The sequence below is a fragment of the Chiloscyllium plagiosum genome, unplaced genomic scaffold (genome assembly GCF_037043375.1).
Source record: "Chiloscyllium plagiosum isolate Xiang-an unplaced genomic scaffold, Cpla_swu_hap1 HiC_scaffold_3, whole genome shotgun sequence".
Lineage (NCBI taxonomy): Eukaryota > Metazoa > Chordata > Chondrichthyes > Orectolobiformes > Hemiscylliidae > Chiloscyllium > Chiloscyllium plagiosum.
Genome location: NW_028270141.1, coordinates 117,534,529 through 117,556,434, shown reverse-complemented (window position 1 = coordinate 117,556,434; position 21,906 = coordinate 117,534,529). Strand labels below are relative to the sequence as shown.

The 21,906-nt window shown below is 44.9% G+C and overlaps 1 protein-coding gene and 1 long non-coding RNA gene across 3 annotated transcripts in view; one reads left to right on the top strand and one right to left on the bottom strand.

Moving 5' to 3' along the window:
• The window catches only part of prdm1a (PR domain containing 1a, with ZNF domain), a 33,055-nt gene extending 20,627 nt beyond the window's left edge, over window positions 1-12,428 (bottom strand). Inside the window, exons 1-3 of one of the 2 annotated variants that reach the window (XM_043687037.2) lie at window positions 12,052-12,428; window positions 10,465-10,744; window positions 2,600-2,719 (exon numbers count right to left, since the gene is read on the bottom strand). In XM_043687037.2, coding sequence (XP_043542972.2) covers window positions 2,600-2,719; window positions 10,465-10,644 — 300 coding nt within the window. In that variant the 5' untranslated portion in view covers window positions 10,645-10,744; window positions 12,052-12,428. The remainder of the gene's footprint in view (window positions 1-2,599; window positions 2,720-10,464; window positions 10,745-12,051) is intronic. The other variant, XM_043687035.2, reaches the window with a different exon arrangement.
• LOC122548416 (uncharacterized) overlaps window positions 12,307-21,906 on the top strand; it is a 31,278-nt gene continuing 21,678 nt past the window's right edge. Inside the window, exons 1-2 of the long non-coding RNA XR_006311230.2 lie at window positions 12,307-12,450; window positions 14,276-14,389. This is a non-coding gene — a long non-coding RNA (uncharacterized LOC122548416). The remainder of the gene's footprint in view (window positions 12,451-14,275; window positions 14,390-21,906) is intronic.

The following is a 21,906-nucleotide window of genomic DNA, read 5'->3' as shown; positions in this document are numbered from 1 at the left end:
GCAGTGATGACACCCATCTTCAGAAGGAGGCCAACCATCTCAGACCCAGAGTTCCTCAAGGCCAATCCAGTTGGAAAACAAGCCCCAAAAACCCAAAAGTCTCACTTCCACAAATTCCACCCCTCACTTCACACCATCTCCAAATACCACCTGTGACAGGGAGTGTGCAGCCAGTATTGGAATGTCTCATTGCCTCAGGACCCCACAATGCTGGATCAGAACAAAGTCATGTTTGACCCTGAGGGACAGTCTAAGAAGAAGAAGAAGATGGCTGGTCTAGTGATTTCTGGTCAGTGGCAATCCCCAGGACGTTAATAAATTGGGGGGAATTGTAATCTGTGATGGTCATTGGTTGATTATGTAGTCCAAAGGAAGATGGTTATGGATTTTAGAGCAAAATCATTTCAGCTCAAGGGTACAACTGCTGTAACTATTTGAGATAGTGCATGCAGCCTAACCATCTTCGACTGCTTCATCAATAACCTTCCCTCCATCATTGGTTCAGAAGTGGGGATGTGCAGTAATGACACCCATCTGCACATGTCTGTGTATGCGCATATACATGTGGACATGCGTATATGTGTGAATGTGTGTTGCTGATTGGAGGATAAATGACAGGCTTTGGATTGTAACAGAGAATATAGAATTATAGTGATTTTGTTGCGATTTCTGCTGCATGATTTTAATCTGTAACAAAATTGTGGCTGGATTTAATTTCTCAGCATCAAAAAATAGGAAAAGGACATTAGGAACTGCCAGCACTCAATAAATAACAGGATCTCTAAAGGTAAGTGAAAGAGGCCAGTAGCTAAAATCCCCTATCTTTCTGATGAATCTTAAAGGTTACAGAAGGATGAAAACAAATAATTATGAAATGCAGTTTTGACAAGCCTAAGGCACTGTGGAGATTATCTTGAACATAATATGCATTGGTTTCCATAGCAGAACAGCAGCATCACAATCTTTCTTTTATTGTCCCTAGACTCCTTTGTAAATGACACAAAGATTGACTAGATGGTTAATAGTGAAGCAGGAGGCCTTAGGTTACAGAATGATGTAAATGGATTGGTCAGATGGATAGATCAGTGGCAGATAGAATTTAATCCTGATAAATATGAGGTGCACTTTGGCAGAAGTAACAAGATGAAGTACTCAAAAAATGGCAGAATATGAGAAAGTTCAGACGAACAGAGGGATCTTGGGTTGCTTGACCAAAGATCCCTGAAGGCAGCAGGATAGGTTAGTACAATGGTTAATAAGGCATTACGGGGCATTTGCCTATATCAGTTTTGGCATAGCTTATAAGTGTAGGGAGGTTATGTTGGAGCTCTACAGGATTTTGGTTAGGCCACAGCTGGAGTACTGTGTGCAATTCTGGTCATTGCACTATAGGATGTGATTGCACTGGAAACACAGTCACACTGCAGGCAGAGGAGATTCACCAGAATGTTGTCTGGGATGGAGCAGTTTAGCTATGGGAGAGGCTGGATAAGTTCAGTTTGTTTTCTTTAGAGCAGAGAAAGCTGAAAGGAGGACCTGATTGAGGTGTATAAGATTACAAAAGGAATGGACAGGGTAGATAGAAAGCAAGAGCTAACCCTTGCTAGGTGAAGGGGCAATAATAAAGGGCCATAATTTTAAGGTAAAGGGCAGGAAGTTCACAGGGGATTTGATGAAATATATTTTCACCCAGAAGGTGGTGAAATTCAGAATACACTGCCTGCGGTGGGTAATTGAGGCAGGAAATGTCATAATCTTTAAAAAGTACTTGGATGAACACTTGAACCATCGTAATATTCAAGGTTAAGGGCTGGAAGGTGGGACTAGTATAGATTTAGAGTAGTATTCGCTTAGACGCAGACTCATGGGCTGAAGGGCTTCATCTGTACTATATGGATCTATGACCCTTGATGTCGAATTGGCTGTCATGCTTTCCCCGACATTTCAGGGAGAATGTCAGAGGCCTATTCAGGTGCAGCTGAGGCCAATGCAGCTGCCTCAAGAAGTGCCACTACATCTTGACCCAAAGAAGCTGCTTACAGGCTAGGAAAATGAGTAAGTACTAATGCTCCAGTCTGACAATGAAGTAGGTGCTCCAATGTACAAAGAATCACACACACCAAACAACTGAGGAGGAGCTCAACACATCCACGTTGACCTTTTTAAATCACCCTGCCCTTACTGATAATCAAGAGTGAGTGAAGAGTAAATAGAAGACAAAAACAGGATTTTACATCAACTGGTTCTAATTAGTTCTCAGTCAAAATGCGATCTTGATTTGCCTCCAAGCAAGAGCTGAATCGCTTCCTTTTCTGTAAGAAATTCCGTGTTCCAACACTGGGGCCAAGAATAGCTGAAATCAGTTCATCACTAAAAAGATTTCACCCTCAGCATTCCTAAACTCTGAGAGACAGACACTTACTCAGCTCATTTACTGCGTGTACTCCCACTGGGTACATATATGGTATTTCACAGGAACTTCATTGCTGCCCTCATACACATACAGCTACTAATGTTAAACAGGAAGTGACAAACTTTTTCAGCAGTATTCATTTAGCGAACTTAGAATTGCATCAGCAGATTTTTTTTTCCGACTTACCCTCCAAAAGTATTTTCGGTTTGCATTTTTGGGGACGGTCTCATTGGTGTAGATCTCACCCACCAGTGGTCCAAAGCGTGTCCCTTTGGGAATGTACTCTGCACTCATTACTCCCAGCACCTAGGGGACACCGTGCCATTAATCAATGAGTGAGATAACACTGTATCAAACATTTCACTGTCTGATTAACATAAACAAAAGTTTTAGTGTATTTGTCGCTGATGTTTTGTTTCTTAAATATCACATCCCAACAATGCCACATTTTTAACAACTCAGCATTCAGTTTCCCCTTCACAAATTATCCCTATGTAGATTTCATAACATATCATAGCAATATACATTTTCATTTAAAAATGCATTCCTTAAATTGTACCATTCTATAATATCTTCCTTGCATGTGAGGTTCTCCTCAATAATAATTAATTTTTAGAAGAAGGCGGGGGAGTGGTGGATGGTGTTGGGGTGGGATGGTGTAGACATGCGGCTACATATGTGGTGCAGTGGGATGAGTGCATCGAAATCTGTGGGCCACTCAAGTTCTGACATTCAAATATGTTGCAGTTTCTGAATGGAACAACCCAACAATAATGAGACTTGACCACAGTTCCACCTTCAAAATCCGTGAACCCCACTACCCAGAAGCATATGGGCAACAAATACATGAGGACACCATCACCTGCAGCTAGCCCTCCAAGCCTCTCACCACTGTGACTTGGAAATAAAACACCATTAAGGAGACATGATGGCCTAGTGGTATTATTGCTGGGCTATTAATCCAGAGACCCAGATAATGTTCTGGGACCAAGGTGTGAATCCTGCCAAGGCATTTGGTGGAATTTGAATTCAATAAAAGTCTAGAATTAAGAGTGTAATGATAAACGTGAATTGATTATTGCAAAAACCCTGCTGGTTCACTAATGCCCTTTAGGGAAAGGAAACTGATCTAGCTGACATATGACTCTAGACTTACAGCAATGTGATTGACTTGTAAACAGCTCTCTGGGCAATAAATGCTGGCCTCACTGTCAATGCCCTCATCCCATTAATGAATAAAAAAAAATTCAGTCACTAGGTGAAAATCCTGGAACCCCCTCCTTCACACCAGTGTTGATGTGCCTACACTGCATGAAATGCAGAACTTGGGGAAGGCAACTCAATACCAATGACTCAGCCAGAGGCACCTATATCCCATGAACAAACATTCACCGTTTTCCTCAACAAATCAGCATGCTCTGCTCTAGTCTGCCTTGGTGTTTCTTCTTGTTTCTCACAAGCTTATTCTAGTTATTAGAAACTGCAGACCAGAAGTTGCTAAATGGACAGTCTGGAGACAGCCCAATCCTGGGTTTTTTATCAGGCATGAAGTATCCATTGACTCTGGAGCGGTGACTCTACAATACCTTTCCAGTGCACAGCCCAATGTATGGGACTGATTGACTTGCACTGCATGGACCAATATCTCATTTGGCTGGACAGTTGGCTTGTGAAGCAGTTTGATGCCAACAGCATGGGTTCAATTCCCATCACTGACTGAGGTTACCATGAAGGAATCTCCTTGTCAACCTCTCCCCTTGCCTGAGACATGGTGACCCTCAGGTAAAATCACCACCTGTCCTCTCTCTGCATTGAGAGAGCAACCCTAATGGTCTGGTAAGACTATGGTGACTTGACTTGATCAAAGCAGCACAATAAATGCACGAGCTGCTGCAAGGAAGTTACAGTCTGTTGCAGAACTTCTGGACCAGTGTAAAAAGTCCCACTGTCAGAGAAGCAAACTGACATATGTGGCTCTGTGGAGTTGAGAGTGTCCCCATTCTCAAAAGACCCAAACCATCTCCTGGTGCTCACTGCCGCAAGTGCGTGAGCAGCGCTGGTCTGTAATCTGGCATGTGGTAGGCCGCTCAGGAGAGGTCAGAATGGAAACTGCAACTCTTACAGTCAATCCGTTCCCACTTGTTTAGCCATCTGTTATGACAAGCAACTGGTCCTGATCATTTACCTCTTCTGAAGGCCGCATTGTCAAAAACACAAAGTTATGCGACCTGCAAAAACCGTGACTCTTACTGGAAGAGTTGGATGAGAGGAGATGAAATTCCACACAGATTCCACTGTGTTTATAGTTGCTGATTAGACTTAAGCAGACGGTGGGTCCACTCTGATCCCAAATTGCCAGTGTGAACGGTGGCCCATGCCGACAGCCTGAACAGTACGTCTGCATATTCAAGCCACATAGGCACCTGAAATATCACTTCTTCCCTTTACTCACCTCAACAGCATTTTACATTATCGCTGCGCACTTTCATTTCAAACTTGTGACACATCCCAGCTATTTCTTTGTGTTAAGCATTTCTTACTGAAATTAGCCAGCCAGCTGAAGTTTTACTTCCACATTGTGGGTTTTCGCCTCTACATCTGTGCATCACCATCATCGCCGTCACCATCATAACACATCCTGACCCAAGATCATACTTAAATTCAGTCCAAAAAGCTTAGTCAACCTTCCTTGTGTTGATAATGTCAATAGGACAAAAATGTTTATACTTTCCTTTTTGGAAAGTAATGTCATGAACCACAGTGACTTGTTTTAAAATGCAATGGTAGAAATGATCTTGTTTTGCTACTTGCCACAATAGTTGTGTTTTTTTTGGTAGGTGACACCTGTATAACCAAGAGATAGTTGTGAGAAAGACAGAGTCTAAAAATCACTTCAGAAACAGAGCCTGAAACCAGCTGCTGGGAGCAAGTCTTGTCGAGATAACCTGTAGTCATTTTCTGTGCAGCACACTTATGTAATCTTGCCTCTTGAAGAAATGACAAAGCAGCATTCTTGTCACACCGATGCCAAATACTGTCTGATTCTGTCGCACCGGTAACTCATTTCACAGTCTCTCTTTCTCTCTCTCTCTCTCTCTCTCTCTCTCTCTTTCCACCCCTCTGACTGCAGTTCTGACTTGCTGCAAAAAGAACTTGGAATGCTTCTGTTTTTGGTCATTCTCTAGCATGTACCGTCCCGGGGAGGAATGTGTTTCTGTGAATTTTTGTCGCTCCAGTGCCCCCAGCAGCCTTCTGGCACAACACCCAGACGGTAGGTTTCCATGAATGAATCTAACTGGTTCGTGTCAGCCAGGTTTTTGTTTTGAGAAATGACGGTGTTCACAGGCTGCTGAATGTGATCACCTCCTTTCTGACAGGGACCACTGACCAGCAATCATCTGAGGTGGGCGATCTGATTTAATTCTCACCTGCTCGATCGGGGGAAGGGCGTAGGGATGAGGAGCACCAAAGTGAATTGCAATAACTCACTATTCCCTGGTTGATATCAAATAGTTTACCATTAACCAGCATTGCACCAGGGATCTCCCCGACTCTAATGAAGCGATTATATATCAAGCTGACCAAAGACACAGTGAGTGAGCAGAATAGTTTCAATTTCCCTTGCTGATAAAATAGAACTTCTCCAAACTCATCTCCAGTTCAAATTCTATAAATGTCTTTGATGTCAGGACCAAAGGTACGGTTGCTAAATTTGCTGATGATGTGAAAGCAGCAGGGAAAGAAGTTGCGAAGAGAACATAAGGAAGCTGGAACGGGATATAGATAGGTCAAGGGATTGTGAAATTGAGAAAGTGTCCATTTTGGCAGGAAAACATAAAAACAAGCACAATACTTAAATTGTCAGAGATTGCAGAACCCTGGGATGTAAATGGATTTGGGTATCTCACATGCTAGGAACTGGAAAAGCTAATTGAATGTTCGCGTTTATTGTGAGAGGAATTGAGTACAAAAGTAAGGAAGTTATACTTCAGTTATACACACCACAATGGGCGTACAGTGTACAGTATTGATCATCTTATTTAAGGAAGGATATAAATGCATGGGAAACTGTTCACAGAATGCTGACTAGACTAATACCTGGAATGAGGGCTATATCTTATTGAGGGAAGGTTAGACTGTATCCACCAGAATTTGGAGAGTGAGAGACAACTTGATTGAAGCATAAAAGATTCTGAGGGCTCTTGACTAGGTGCACATGGAGAGGACGTTTCCTCTTTATGGAGAATCTTGAATCGGGGGGGGGGGGGGGGGGGGGGGGGGGGGGGGGAGGGCGGGGGGGGGGGGAGGGCGGGGGGGTCAGTGTTTAAAAGTACAGAGTCTTCCATTTAGGGCAGAGTTTGGGATTTGTTTTCCCAAAGAGGATTGAGAATCTTTGGAGCTTTCTTCCTCAAAAGCTGGTGGAAGCTGTCATCGAATATTTTTAAGACAGAGGTAATTAGATTCTAGGTAAGAAAGGAGGTGAGGGGCTATGAGGTATAAGCAGGAATGCAGAGTTACTGGATCAGCCTGACTTTAATCAAATGGTGAAGTGGGACCAAGGGGCTGAGTGGCCTCCTTCTGCTCCTCATTTGGATGTTCCTGCACAATCACCACTGAAGCTGCTTACTCAGTTGGTATACCCTTTGAGCCTAGAACATGTTACCCTGCCCCCTTCCTTTTTTGAAGATCAGTGCACAGCCTGACAGGCAACACTAGAAGGTGGCTGTTTAAAATCAACTGAACCAGCTTTCAACTCTACATTAGGCCAGTCCTGACAGCTGTCCCTGAAAAATCCAATCCGGCAGACCACAGTCCCAATGAATCATGGCGGGGCACGGTGGTGTCTGTCAAGTATAAACACACCGTGGATAACAGGTAGAAAGCGTTGACACTTTCATGCTTCATATCTCCTCCTGCAGAAGCCATTCCTCTTGGTGGTTTATGGTAACCCTGACCCTTCTCCCTGTGTGGAGCATCTATCTATGTCAGAGGGGTAGGTCAGTGAAGACATCCTGCCTATGTCTGTCTCGCAGACAAAAAACAGCCCAGCCAAGTCTTCATTAACTCAATTTACTTTAATTATTTACATAGGGAACAACTTCCAAGTTATTAATTAAATGTCTGCAAAGTAAATGGTGATTACAGTGTACAAGTTAGTGATATGTAGGTACATTTTCTTAAAAATTGCAGGCTGTTCAAAAGGGCTCTTTCAAATTACACTGGTGTTATTCAGAGATCAGAAGTTTCAATGCTTTTTTATTCTCTTTTTTTTTTATAAAGAGCAACCTCGCCCACGCATTTGAGAGGGGTGGGAGGAAAGAGAAGGGAAGGAGTAGAAATTCTCCCTATGACTTGGTAGAAAATGTCAGTTATAATGCCCATTTTTGTTACTGTAACATTGAGTGAAGGCACAGGCCTGGGATAAACAACTCTCTACTGGTTTCCCTTCCCCTTTAAATTTACAGGGGATTCACCTTGACCCTCATCTAGCCCTCCCCCTAGCTCTCTGAAACTGCCTCTTCTCTCCATCTCCATTTCTCCCATCCCTGATAACTCCATAGCTCACATCTCTCTAAAAAGAAGGCCAGACTGTCACAGTTAAAAGGATAAAGTGTACTTCACTGAATAGCAAATAAATTGTGTGTAAGGGAAAGAGAGAGAGAGAAAGCTTTGCAGTCTCAGGTTTGCCTCACTCACATTACTTCAGGTGCGCTGGGAAGAGGCAGTGGGTACTCTAGGTCACCCTTAGCCTGCCCACAGGCAGAGGGTCATTGAGAAGATAAGATATTTCCTTTACATAACTGCACTCCAAAGAGAGTTTACAATAGCTGCTCCATTCACTTCAAATTTTCATCCCTTTCTCTTTCTCTCAGGATCACAGTGTGGGGTGTAAAGCTCTCACATTGAAAGGATGGATTCACCTCTCTAAATGCACACAGGTGAGCTACCAAAACTTTGTCCACTAATAAACTTCGGACCAGCATAAATATAAATCCTGTTCAAGGTTCACAATGTCTATGTGATGTTGGCAGAGGGCACATGCATCGATCTCATTTTTTACTGTTTCTCAAACATATGGAAATGCATTTATAGGTCAATCAGTCCTGTTAAAACATCCTTCACAGCCCAGGAACTGCTCTAAGTAGTTCTGCTGAGAAACGATTCTATGTCTGAAGGTAACTCTATGACTGTACTCAACAGCCAAATATAAAATATCTGAGGATAAGCTAAATCAGCTAAATCCTGTTTCAAATGAAACACTTTGCATGTAACATCAAAAAAAGTGTCAAAAGTAGTAAAATGAGTTTGACTTGTACCCACAACATGCATACACCCACTTCAGCAATGACCTGTTTTGAGTGTAAACTTATGAACCTGATTTAAAAAAAGCTGGTCAGCGAGCACACCACGCTGCAGCTCTGACCCATCGCTTGCTCCGATAAATCACTACAGTTAAATGTCTCGGCTGTCTTTGCGCTTCCTGCAAGTGCTGAAAGAACTGAGGAGTACTTCAAGTAAACTGTGGGAATCAAGGATGTTGTTCAGCCTGCTATTACCAACTGGGAAATGTGCCATTAATACAGTGATCATTTCTCCCTGTGCTCCAGTACACATACAACGTTACACACATGCGTCACTCACTGCCTAAACCATAGGTACCCAACAGAACAAAAGCTGGTCATCCAACCCATTCTGCCGTAACCAGCTCTTTGCTGTATCAATCTTTAATTGATCTCCCTGCCCTGCTGTCTGCCCATAGCCATGCACTTTTCTCCACTTCCACCTTTATCTACTTTTTTTCTTTAAAATGTGCAATGCTATTGTGTCAACTAAGGCAGGGCATTCCATCCTCCTTAACTACTTCCCACCCATCGCTCTTTATGACTATTTTAAACTGATGATCCCTTGACGTTCTTATTTCCTACCAGGGGAAATAACTTCTCCTATTCACCAAAGTCCTTTGTAATAAAAAAAACTTGATTAAATCTCCTCAGCCTTCACTGTTCCTGCAGATATTGACCACCATCTCCAATTTATCCTCATACCTAGAGTATCTCATCCCTGCTTTTATCAAGACTTTTATATTCTGTTATGAACAGCAACAGATATTTATTACTCATATTTTGTTTACTGTTAAACACACACAGCATTATCCATGATTTCACATATTTGTACTGTTCTACATATGAATATACACACAGCTTTATTTTTCATCTTAACTGCAAACAATGTACGCATAGCATTATCCAATAGTACAACTGTTGATATCTTCTATTACATGCAGAGGAACATGCACACAACTCCTGACAATAGATAGAGTTATGTGCACAGAGGTTTACTGGCAGCAGACTGTTACATTCTGTACAGGCTTAGAACTTAATTTACCGAAAACCATAAGATCTACTTTCAAACATATGTGTATCCACACGGACACATACATTTGGCACTGCTACTTGACAGTTTTTTATTGTATGCAATGGAATACGCTGATGTTTCTAATCTTGCTCAATTAATTATATATAATCCCTAATATACAAGTATACATGTTTTTTATATACACATATATATGAAAAACACATTAGCTGCCTGTCATAGATTAATGAGACAAAGCACTTACTGACCACCCAGAAACTACTGGAGTGCACTGTTTAAAAAATGCATTGTGTTAACATATCAATGAATTAACACAGTGACACGTTAAATTAATGAGATATTCTAGCAGAATGGAGCTGGTACCTTTTCAAAACAATTTGGAAATGTCTCAAGTGCACTTTGGTTTCCTCAGTTTACAGTGGCATTTAAACACATTGCCATATTGCTGGATGTGCTCATGAATGTATGTGACTTCCCTGCAATTTCTGACAACACTGTCCACTGGAATACTTAATGACTATTTTCTCCTTGTTTGATTTCAAATTTAGAGTTGGACGGTTCAGGAGCAGTTGAACATGAAAATCAACAAGCACTTCGGATCAGACACTCGGAAGCATTTACTGAGTACCATTATAACAGGAAAATGCAAAACATTTGAAGAAAACTATCAGTCTTACCTCATTTGAGTGAGATGCATACTTGAATTTTAGGTTTCGGGGCAGGGATGCTTGAGCATGTGTTAGATCACTGTTCACCATGGGCTCCCAGGACTGGTCATTTACAATGTAGGTACAGTTCTCTTCAAATTCAGCCTCTGTCCACTGGGTCATGTCCACATCTTCCACATCCATTTTCATTTCCCCCCCCCCACTCCTCCTGCACGTTTGCAGGCGCTCTCTCACTCTCTTCTTGCTTCAGGCTTCAGAGGCAACAATCCAAACTACCTTGTGGGGAAGCCTATGTGTGGAAGGGGGTGGGGGGGAGGTGGAGAAGAGAAAAAAATATTTTTTTTTAATTTCGATTGTCCGCATTCTGTGGTTTCCTCTGAGACAGTGTGTGTGACTAATAGAGCAGACTGGGGCACTTTTGCCATAGCTTTAGCTGTTGAAAGTACTTGAGTAATCATCAAAGCAGTCTGTAACTAAAATGTTTGGTCGTCTCACATGCTGTAATCTAGTCTGGAACAAAGCCACTAGCGGAATATTGATGGCAAAGCTGAGAGGGTGGGTAAACTTTAAATGTGAAATAAGCGTATGTGTATCTCCCTGGCTTGAGCACTTCATCCTCTGTCTCTGTCTGTCTCTGTCTCTCTCTCTCTCTCTCTTTTTCTCTCCCTCTCTACCTCAATATTCCCCTTCCACCCACACTTTGGAAAACAAATTCACAGCCTGTATCACAGGAAGTCTTTTGCTGTGATTCCAAGTGGACCGTAGGTCATGGCCGAGTGCCGGGAGGGGTGGTGGAGAGGAGCACTGGGGGGGGGGGGGGGTGGGGGGTGGGAGTGCTGGAAAAGCTCTTCAGAAAAAGTGTCACAAACAAGCAGAGGAAAAGGAAGGAGCTGCTATCTACATCGGAGAGTTAAATATGGAACAGTGTGCGACAGCAGCGGAACCTGCTACTCTTTCCAAATGGGGAAGCTTGAACTTTCCCAGCGCAATCCAGAGGAGCAAATAACATCCGAAAAAACAACGTGACGTCTCCTCATCCTCTGGGTAGGCAGATGCTCTGTGTCCTGGCAGCATCAGCACAGCAACTAAACCTGTCTCAGTCACCATCAACAACCAAATATCACTGCCATATCAGACTTTCGACTTAAGTTTTTAAAAGTTTTTTTAACAAAGGCAACAACCTGTGATTCATAGAAAATGGGCCTGAGGCTATGGCTTCAAAATGCCAAGCAGTAAATGATGCACTCGAATGATTAGATTTAAACAGCTATTCCATTTCCTAAGATAAATTTTAAATATCCTAGGAAGCGTTTACTAAAATGTCTTGGGGGTAAAATTCCACAATGCTACAGACGTGCCAACGATCAGAAATCAAGTAATTGGCTTTTGGAGGAAAGCAGCAACATAGCTGTTTCAACTAAATAAGGAAGAGCAAGAGATGGAAATAAGGACAGAAAGAGATACAAATACAGAGAGGCAGAATGCATGAAGTGAGAGGGAGAAAGATACAAAACACAAAGAAAGTATTTTAAAAAGGGAACAGAAAGAACAACACTGGAATTAAGAGTCCAGCCAATGTTGTTATCAATTGTTTACCATTCGTACTCACTGGCACTGTCAGCTTTGTACTGGAGGATAAACACACTTGCAGAGATCAGACTGCACTGCTCCTCTGACAGGTGCCGGGCTCATGCCTCTTGCGAATACTTGATTGTTGCAGTGAAACTTTCAGTCAGTACAAACCAAAGTGACTCTTCCTTTCTCCTCCCTCTTTCAAGTTTCCTATTAATAACTTAATCTGATGATTCACTTGCCAAGAGCTTGCTGTCGAGACCTGCTGGTTGTGGGGCGGGATCTGTACCTGAACACACATCAACAGCACAGCAGCCAATAGCAAATTAACGTAAAATGCGATTCTTGAGGTGTGTTTGGAAAGGCAAGTCAAACTGAGCAGGCAGCTTTTCCAGATGTAAATAAGTCGGTGTTGCCAACCAGGTACGTGATACGTCCTTTCAACTGCGCTTTTTTGTTCCTGACTGAGAGGCACACAAAGGAACCAAAGTAAACTCCCGCAACTCCTTTTCCTACTAATCCATTTCCTGGTCTTAACTCTGTCAGTACCAGCACATACTGAACACATTTGTCTCGTAAGAATTACCAGAAATGACTTGGAAATAGGAAGACGCCTCTGAGGTTTTGCAATCGGTCCACATACAAATTAGCTTTGTAAATAGTCCTGAGTCATCCAAACATTAAACACATACACATAGCCCTGACTTAAGCTTGACTGAAAGGGGTTAACTAGAACTACAAGAAGCTGTTATAATACAAGGGAAAGCGAATGCACACGATTAAAAGACATCTAAAGTACTTAATCGCAGGAAGGCAAGACAAGGAAGGATAGCGCTGGAGAGAACTGGGGGTGGGCTGAAGGTGGAGGGGGTGGGAAGAGGAAAAGATATGGTAAGATTGCAAACCTCATCAGATAAACAGTTGAGTGCAGCAGAGATGCTCCTGTGGGACGTGAGAGGTTGAAGTGATTTTACTCACTGTCTTTAAACCCCATATCAGTCTCTTCCTCCTGTCTGCCTCAATTACTGGGCTGTAGGAAGGACGTCCTGTGATGAAGGGACACAATGCCCCATTTGTTTACTATTGGGAATGTGGAACCTGCATTCCAGCTTCTCCTTACAAAACAAACCAGACACTTCACTTCCTTCACCATCCCTGTCCTCCCAACAGCAACACTGATAACACACTTCCATATGTGGCAATAAAGATGTAGTCTGTCAGCCAGTGTTGAAACAGACTTTCTCTCTCTCTCTCTCTCTCTCCCCAGCTCCCTCACATCTCGAATGAAAATTTCAAATTATCTTCATCAATTCGCAGTTCACATGGCATTATTACTTTTGCTGATTTATACCAAGTCTGCAGTACTTTATGAATCGCTGCATGGTCACAGTAAGCTGAAGAGATCCCCCAGTAGGTCCTTTGATGGCTATCAGTGTTGTTCACCAACTGACAGATGTCACACAGACTTCAGCCTCCGAAGTGCACACGAGCTATCAGCTATCTCGAAAAGAAATCATCTGGGTGCAGGAAAGAATATTTAAAAAAAAGGTTGGGGGGTGGGGGGGGGGGAGTGGTGGAAGGAGGTGGCTATGGAGACAGAGTTGGGGGGGGGGGGGGTGTTGTTGATGACAGGACACCAGGGACTCCCTCTCCCTACTTGCATTTCTCACACATCTATACACACACGGAGCCCTGCGACATCATTCACAACATCTCTCTGCTAGTCACTTCCTGGAAATCAGGCAGTCTCTACAGTAAATGATGACTTAACATTGCCAACATTTGCTGGTATCTTCGTTTTGTTGTTGCTGGCAGCCTGATTGTGATAAAGCAGGATTCTACTTAAAAACCACACAGCGGTTACAACACTGCTCAGATGTGTGTTTTTTTTGTTCAATCCATCAAACACTGAAAGAAGTTCTCTCTCAAAAGCAGTTGCGTGGAATCTAGTTTGAAAGGGAAATTTCTTTTTAAAGAAAGCACAGAGAATGCACAAATTGTGACCACAATACGTTTGGGTATTTTTATAGAAATATAAAAGAAAGAGAACGGTAAAGCTTCCTGAGCCTGAATTCTGAAAAAGTCACCTCCTTCACTTTGAGAGGTTAACACTCATGATGAAATTTCACTAGAAATCTTTCATATATGTCAAAGAGTTTGAGTTTCAGTTTTTTTTTAAGAAACAAGAAGTAGATCAGTTCCACTCTTCTTAAAATTGAAGTGCTCAATATGTTCTTTTAACACCTAGGGAATTTCCGACAGGTTCATCCTTATTACAGTCCACAACGACTGAAAACTGCCTCCTCAAATGACGGTTCAGATTCGCATTCGGGTGGCCAGTCTTTACTTGGGAGATCAAAAGGTGAGAACAGACAATGTGTTTGACCAACAGGAAGCGGTCGGAATGGGTAGAAAATGGAAGCCTAGCATAAAACTGTCCGCCATGGGAGCACTCGCACATTTTAAAACGGAGTTCATAACATTTGCCGCAAAACCCAAGGTGACTTTAATCTGATCTTTTGACCTATGTCAGAAAACTTAGCAAATACTGAGGATCAAATTTGAGAAACATCTTGACCAGATGATAGTGTTATTCCCCGAACCGCTGGAGGAGCTAGAGAGTCACTTTACTAAAAATGATTTTGAAACACAAAGTCATGCTTTTGGGTGAGTGGGGTGCATACTGAGGTGGATGGGAAAGATAAATAAAAAGCTTCAAAAGGCATAACTGGAGCTTAAAGATTTTAATGCTTGGTTACTGCCAACAAATTAAGGACATTTTAATTGTTGACAATTCTGTGAGACATCTTGGGTCCTATTAGCATGTTAAAGGTGTGTGCGTTGAAAGAAAGAACTTACAGTTCTATTGCACCTTTTGCTGCTCCAGTTTGTTTCAAAGTGCCGCCCAGTCAATAGAATCCTTTGGAAGTGTAATCGTTCTTGTAGTATAGGTGAATAAGATCCTCCGTAAAAGCAGAGTCTATGAAAGTTACCTAGGCTGGAGTGACAGCTCTGTGTAAATCAGTTGACCCACTGTGTTGAACGTAGGTGGCCTGAATGACTTGCTTGGGGCTTGAACAGCAAAGCCATGCATATTTTTAATCAGCGATATTATGACATACGTCCTGAGCAGGTTGGACCTGAAAGCGAGTCCCCTGGTAGGGAACAGTACCACTGTACCACATGCCAGGATAGTAACTTAGCTTCTTCTCCGTCCACCAGCACAGAGGGAGAGATGTTAGCGGGCAAGGTGAGCATTGCAGCACCCCAGTGACTGTGCCTTGTTTTTTGGTCCCCGTCAGCATCTTTGTGAAGGTGTGAAGAAAAACATTGCCCACCTCGGCAACAGCATGCCAGCAGACCCAATCTGAACAGGGCTGTCTGGTTCCTGAGTGACTGCACACATGCACTCTCCTTGGAAAGCATCACTCCTGTCCTGCACCAAATGAGGTTTGAAGCTAAATCTCCCAGTTTTTTTTGTGACCTCCTTCCTATTAAATCTCTGTGTTCTGTTGCCATCTGTATGACAAGAGACAGGGAATCAGTACAGGGCTCAGACAGGGAGGGCTGACGTTGCCTATTTTAGCAGATTGGTGTTAACATTTCTTTAATCACTGAAGGAGCAAGGACGAGGCCATGAAATGATCGCCTATACATAGCAAGTTCGGTGGGGAAGGAAAAGTTCTGGGGACTGGGAGTTGTGTGATTAGATGGAGGCAACTTGCGTAGTTTGGATGGTCCAGCCGGAATGCGGGACTGAACGGCCTGACCTTAACAATTCTGCCTCTTCCACGGAAATAGCTGATATTGTGCCGGCAGTGAGTTTGAGGGGATTTGAGCGGGCTGCAAGAGTGATGAGAGCCCGTTTGACAGCAATGTCCCAGATCTGCACTGCTGCCTGCAGTACAGTGTCCGCCCTGTAGATGGTGCGGGCGAGCGGCTCCCACACACTGGGCTCAGCTATATTTCATAAAGCAGCTCACAAAAAAACAAAATCCCCAAAGAACTGCAAATGCTGGAAATCAAAAACAGAAATTGCTGGAAAGGCTCAGCAGGTCTGGCAGCATCTATGGAGAGAAGGCAGAGTTAACATTTCGGGTCTAGTGCCCCTTCTTCAGAACTGGAACATTTGTTCCCGACTGTTCTCCCAAAAACCCAAGTACACATGAGATGCCTCTACATCTTACCAGCTCTTCCCACCTGGACTTATCTATAAAGAATGGTTACTTTGGGCAGGCACTGGGCAGGCCCCACAGGAAACTCTCTCCGTGATATCGAGAACAAATGGGAAAGGCAGCCTTTTTTACAAAGCAAAAGATGATTTTTTATTTGGACCTACTGACAATGTTGAGTACACCTGGAATGGGATGTACAGGCCAGACATAGAGGAGATCTCTCTCTGCTCACCCACCAATGTATCTTAACCCCCTCCCCCCCAAACAAATCAGTACAGTACAGGTTCCCTCCACCCAGTGGGAATGTTTCACTTCTCACACTAAGTCGTCATTCCTGACACTGTTTGAGGAAAGTGTGTCAATTTGTTGTAAATTGGCATTCATACAATAGAAGACCTTTTTGAAACTGTCTTTCAAACTCCTTCAGTCGATAGAGTGGAGAGAATGGTTCAGTGATCAGCACCGCTACTTCACAATGCTAGAGACGCAGATTCAATTCCACTCTCAGCTGACTGTGGAGTTGCACATTTGCCCTGTGTCTATGCGGGTTTCCTCCAACAGTCCGAATATGTGCAGGTTAGGAAGACTGTCCATGCTATAGTGTCTAGGGATTTTCAGGTTAGGTGGATTAGCAACGGGAGTTCCACTTCAATATTGTAGGGTTTCTAAAAGCCCCTTTAATCCACAGAGTGGATAGAACCCCTGTTGTCTATAGGTCCTCAGATAAAAGGGACAGTGCAAAGCCTTTCTTTCTGGTTCCTGGGGAACAGGAGAGCAGGTCAAGGGTAAAACTTCACATATCTCCAGACATGCCTATCCCCAACCCCTCTGGAGAGACATATCCAAAGTTCTGTCAATTTAATTCAGTGCTGGGGAGTCTTCATTTTGTACCACGTCTGACCAGTGGCATGTAGGTGTGGGTTGGGCTGGGCCTGAGATTTAGGAGAACCAGAGTGGAACATATTCTCAGCCAGATCCTCACCTGCTTGAGGTTAAGATCAGCTCTGGTGGTACAGGTGCTTAGACAAGGCAGCAGGAGGAGCTGCACACATTATGTGGCCATCAAAAGGCAGCAGTATTCTAAAGGTAACTTGCAGGCTACACAGTACAAGCATGGCTTGAAGCCTCATTGTGTATTTTCATGAGCATCTATAAACAATGGGGAGATTATGGTGTCGAGTAACCAGCTCTTTCTCTCATTATAGTCAACTATACAGTTGACCACTATTATTTTGTATTTTGCATTTCCACAAATAAGTGATCGTCTCTTTGCCTGTTTAATTTCTACTTTAGACACGTGACACTCTCCTTTCTGCTTTATGATTAATTGCAATGGATAGTAAACATGAAATTATTTTATTGCAGTTCAGTGACCTATGACATGAACCCTACTTTACTCTCTACACAGATACTGCCTGACCTGCTCCAGCACATTTGTGTTTTTAATCCACAGTGTTCCCTTGGTGCCTTCCTAATAGCCCTGAATCCCAATCCTGTACATATTTGCCATCCACACACACAAGTTTCACATGGGTGACTGGATAGTAATTGGGACAAAAACTTCTTATCAGTCATTTTTAGTCAGCAAATTGCCAACTGGACCAGGGGTCTGGTCATTAAATGCACAGATTTGGCTATTATTAACATGTCAACCAAGACTCCACAAGAGCACACCTCAAAGTCAGAAAGTTGTGGGTTCAAGTTGCACTCCAGGGACTTCAGCACAAGACCTAAGTTAACACTTATGTACAACACCAGGGGAGTGTTCCACTATCAGCAGTGCCATTTTCCAGATGAAGAACTAAGCTGTGTACAGGTTTGCTGGCTCAGAATAACAACAAAGATACCATAACGGTAAATAGACAAGTTCTCCCCTGTGTCGTGACCAACAGTTACCTAAGAACCAACAGAATAAGAAAAAAAATGACTTGATGATTACCATATTGCTGGCAGTGGGCGCTCACTGTGTGCTACATAATTGCTGCTTTTTCTACATTATATCAGTAACTACATTTCAAAAATGCAAAATAGTTTTAATAATGTTTAAAGAGATTTGGGAAATATGCAATTTGTGAAAGGATCAGTATTAATATTATATTCTTTCTCTTTTATTATTAAACCACTTTATGCCATACATGTCAACTAACTCGGTGAAACTGTATAGAATCTTTGTTATATTTCTCCTGGTGCCTTTTTGACATTGATTGTTAGGAGCTGAAAAATGTGTTGCTGGAAAGGCGCAGCAGGTCAGACAGCGTCCAAGGAGCAGAGAATCGACGTTTCTGGCATAAGCCCTCCTTCAGGAATGAGGAGAGTGTGCCAAGCAGGCTAAGATAACAGGTAGGGATGAGGCACTTGGGGGATGGGCATTGGGAATGCGATAGGTGGAAGGAGGTTAAGGTGAGGGTGATAGGCCGGAGAGGGGGTGGGGGCAGAGAGGTCGGGAAGAAGATTGCAGGTCAAGAAGGCGGTGCTGAGTCTGAGGGTTGGGACTGAGATAAGGTGGGGGAAGGGGAAATGAGGAAGCTGGAGAAATCTGCATTCATCCCTTGTGGTTGGAGGGTTCCTAGGTGGAAGATGAGGCGCTCTTCCTCCAGGCGTCGTGTTGCCATGGTCTGGCGATGGAGGAGGCCAAGGACCTGCATGTCCTTGGCGGAGTGGGAGGGGGAGTTAACGTGTTCAGCCACAGGGTGGTTGGGTTGGTTGGTCCGGGTGTCCCAGAGGTGTTCTCTGAAACACTCCACAAGTAGGCGGCCTGTCTCCCCAACGTAGAGGAGGCCACATCGGGTGCAGCGGATGTAGTAAATGATGTGTGTGGAGGTGCAGGTGAATTTGTGATGGATATGGAAGGATCCCTTGGGGCCTTGGAGGGAAGTGAGGGGGGAGGTGTGGGCGCAAGTTTTGCATTTCTTGCGGTTGCAGGGGAAGGTGCCGGGAATGGAGGTTGGGTTGGTGGGGGGTGTGTGGATCTGAAGGGAGTCGCGGAGGGAGTGGTCTTTCCGGAACACTGATAGGGGAGGGGAGGGAAATATATCCTTGGTGGTCGGGTCTGTTTGGAGGTGGCGGAAATGACGAAGGATGATACGATGTATCTGGAGGTTGGTGGAGTGTTAGGTGAGGACCAGTGGGGTTCTGTCCTGGTGGCGATTGGAGGGGCGGGGATCAAGGGCGGAGGAGCGGGAAGCGGAGGAGATGCAGTGGAAAGCATTGTCAACCACCTCTGAGGGGAAATTGCGGTCTTTGAAGAAGGAGGCCATCTGTGTTGTTCAGTAGTGGAATTGGTCCTCCTGGGAGCAGATGCGGCGGAGGCGAAGGAATTGGGAATATGGGATGGCATTTTTACAGGGGGCAGGGTGGGAGAAGGTGTAGTCGAGGTAGCTGTGGGAGTCGGTCGGTTTATAGTAAATGTCCATGTTGAGTCGGTCGCCTGAGATAGAAATGGAGAGGTCTAGGAAGGGGAGGGAGGAGTCTGAGACAGTCCAGGTGAATTTGAGGTCTGAGTGGAAGGTGTTAATAAAGTGGATGAACTGTTCAACCTCCTCGTGGGAGCATGATGTAGCGCCGATACAGGCATCGATGTAGCAGAGGAAAAGGTGGGGGGTGGTGCCAGTGTAGCTGCGGAAGATGGACTGTTCCACATATCCGACCAAGAGGCAGGCATGGCTGGGGCCCATGCGGGTGCCCATGGCTACTCCTTTGGTTTGGAGGAAGTGGGGAGGATTGGAAAGAGAAGTTGTTCAGAGTGAGGACCAGTTCAGTCAGTCGAAGGAGGGTGTCAGTGGAAGGGTACTGGTTGGGTCAGCGGGAAAGGAAGAAGTGGAGGGTTTTGAGGCCTTCGTGATGGGGGATTGAGGTGTATAGGGACTGGATGTCCATGGTTAAGATAAGGCGTTGGGGGCTGGGGAAGCGAAAATCAAGGAGGAGGTGGAGGACGTGGGTGGTGTCCTGAACGTACTTAGGGTGTTCTTGGACTAAGGGGGACAGGAGATCGGCGTGGGGGTGGAGAACAGCGTGGGGGTGGAGTTAGGCATGGGGGCGGAGATCGGCGTGTGGGTGGAGTGACATCATGGTTCGTGGCGGCGGTTGCTGCAGCGGCCACATGGGTAATGACGCCCTAGCGGTTCCGGAGGTCGATGGAAGATACTGGAAACCCGACACGGTCCTGTCCCCCTTAGTCCAAGAACTCCCTACCTACGTTTGGGACACCACCCATGCCCTCCACCTCCTCCATGATTTTCACTTCCCCAGCCCCCAACGCCTTATCTTCACCATGGACATCCAGTCCCTATACACCTCCATACCCCAACACGAAGGCCTCAAAGCCCTCCGTTTCATCCTTTCCCGCTGACCCAACTAGTACCCTTCCACTGACACCCTCCTTCGACTGACTGGACTGGTCCTCACTCTGAACAACTTCTCTTTCCAATCCTCCCATTTCCTCCAAACCAAAGGAGTAGCCATGGGCACCCGCATGGGCCCCAGCTATGCCTGCCTCTTCGTTGGATATGTGGAACAGTCCATCTTCCGCAGCTACATTGGCACCACCCACCACTTTTTCCTCCGCTACATCGATGTCTGTATCGGCACTACCTCACGTTCCCATGAGGAGATTGAACAGTTCATCCACTTTATTAACACCTTCCACCCCGACCTCAAATTTACCTGGACCATCTCAGACTCCTCCCTCCCCTTCCTCGAGCTCTCCATTTCTATATCAGGCGACCGACTCAACACGGACATTTACTATAAACCGACCGACTCCCACAGCTACCTAGATTACACCTCCTCCCACCCTGTCCCCTGTAAAAACGCCATCCCATATTCCCAATCCCTTCGCCTCCGCCGCATCTGCACCCAGGAGGACCAATTCCACTACCAAAAAACCCAGATGGCCTCCTTCTTCAAAGACCGCAATTTCCCCTCAGACGTGGTTGATGATGCTCCCCACCACATCTCCTCCACTTCCCGCTCCTCCGCCCTTGAACCCTGCCCCTCCAATCGCCACCAGGACAGAACCCCACTGGTCCTCACCTACCACCCCACCAATCTCCAGATACATTGTATCATCCTTCGTCATTTCCGCCACCTCCAAACGGACCCCACCACCAAGGATATATTTCTCTCCCCTCCCCTATTAGCACTCCTCCGTGATTCCCTCGTCAGTTCCACACCCCCCACCAACCCAACCTCCATTCCCGGCACCTTCTCCTGCAACCGCAAGAAATGCAAAACTTGCGTTCACACCTCCCCCCTCAATTCCCTCCAAGGCCCCAAGGGATCCTTCCATATCCATCACAAATTCACCTGCACCTCCACACACATCATTTACTGCATCCGCTGCACCCGATGTGGCCTCCTCTACATTGGGGAGACAGGCCGCCTACTTGCGGAACATTTCAGAGAACACCTCTGGGACACCCGGACCAACCAACCCAACCACCCTGTGGCTGAACACGTTAACTCCCCCTCCCACTCCGCCAAGGACATGCAGGTCCTTGGCCTCCTCCATCGCCAGACCATGGCAACACGACGCCTGAAGGAAGAGCGCCTCATCTTCCACCTAGGAACCCTCCAACCACAAGGGATGAATGCAGTTTTCTCCAGCTTCCTCATTTCCCTCCCTCCCACACCTTATCTCAGTCCCAACCCTTGGACTCAGCACCGCCTTCTTGACCTGCAATCTTCTTCCCGACCTCTCCGCCCC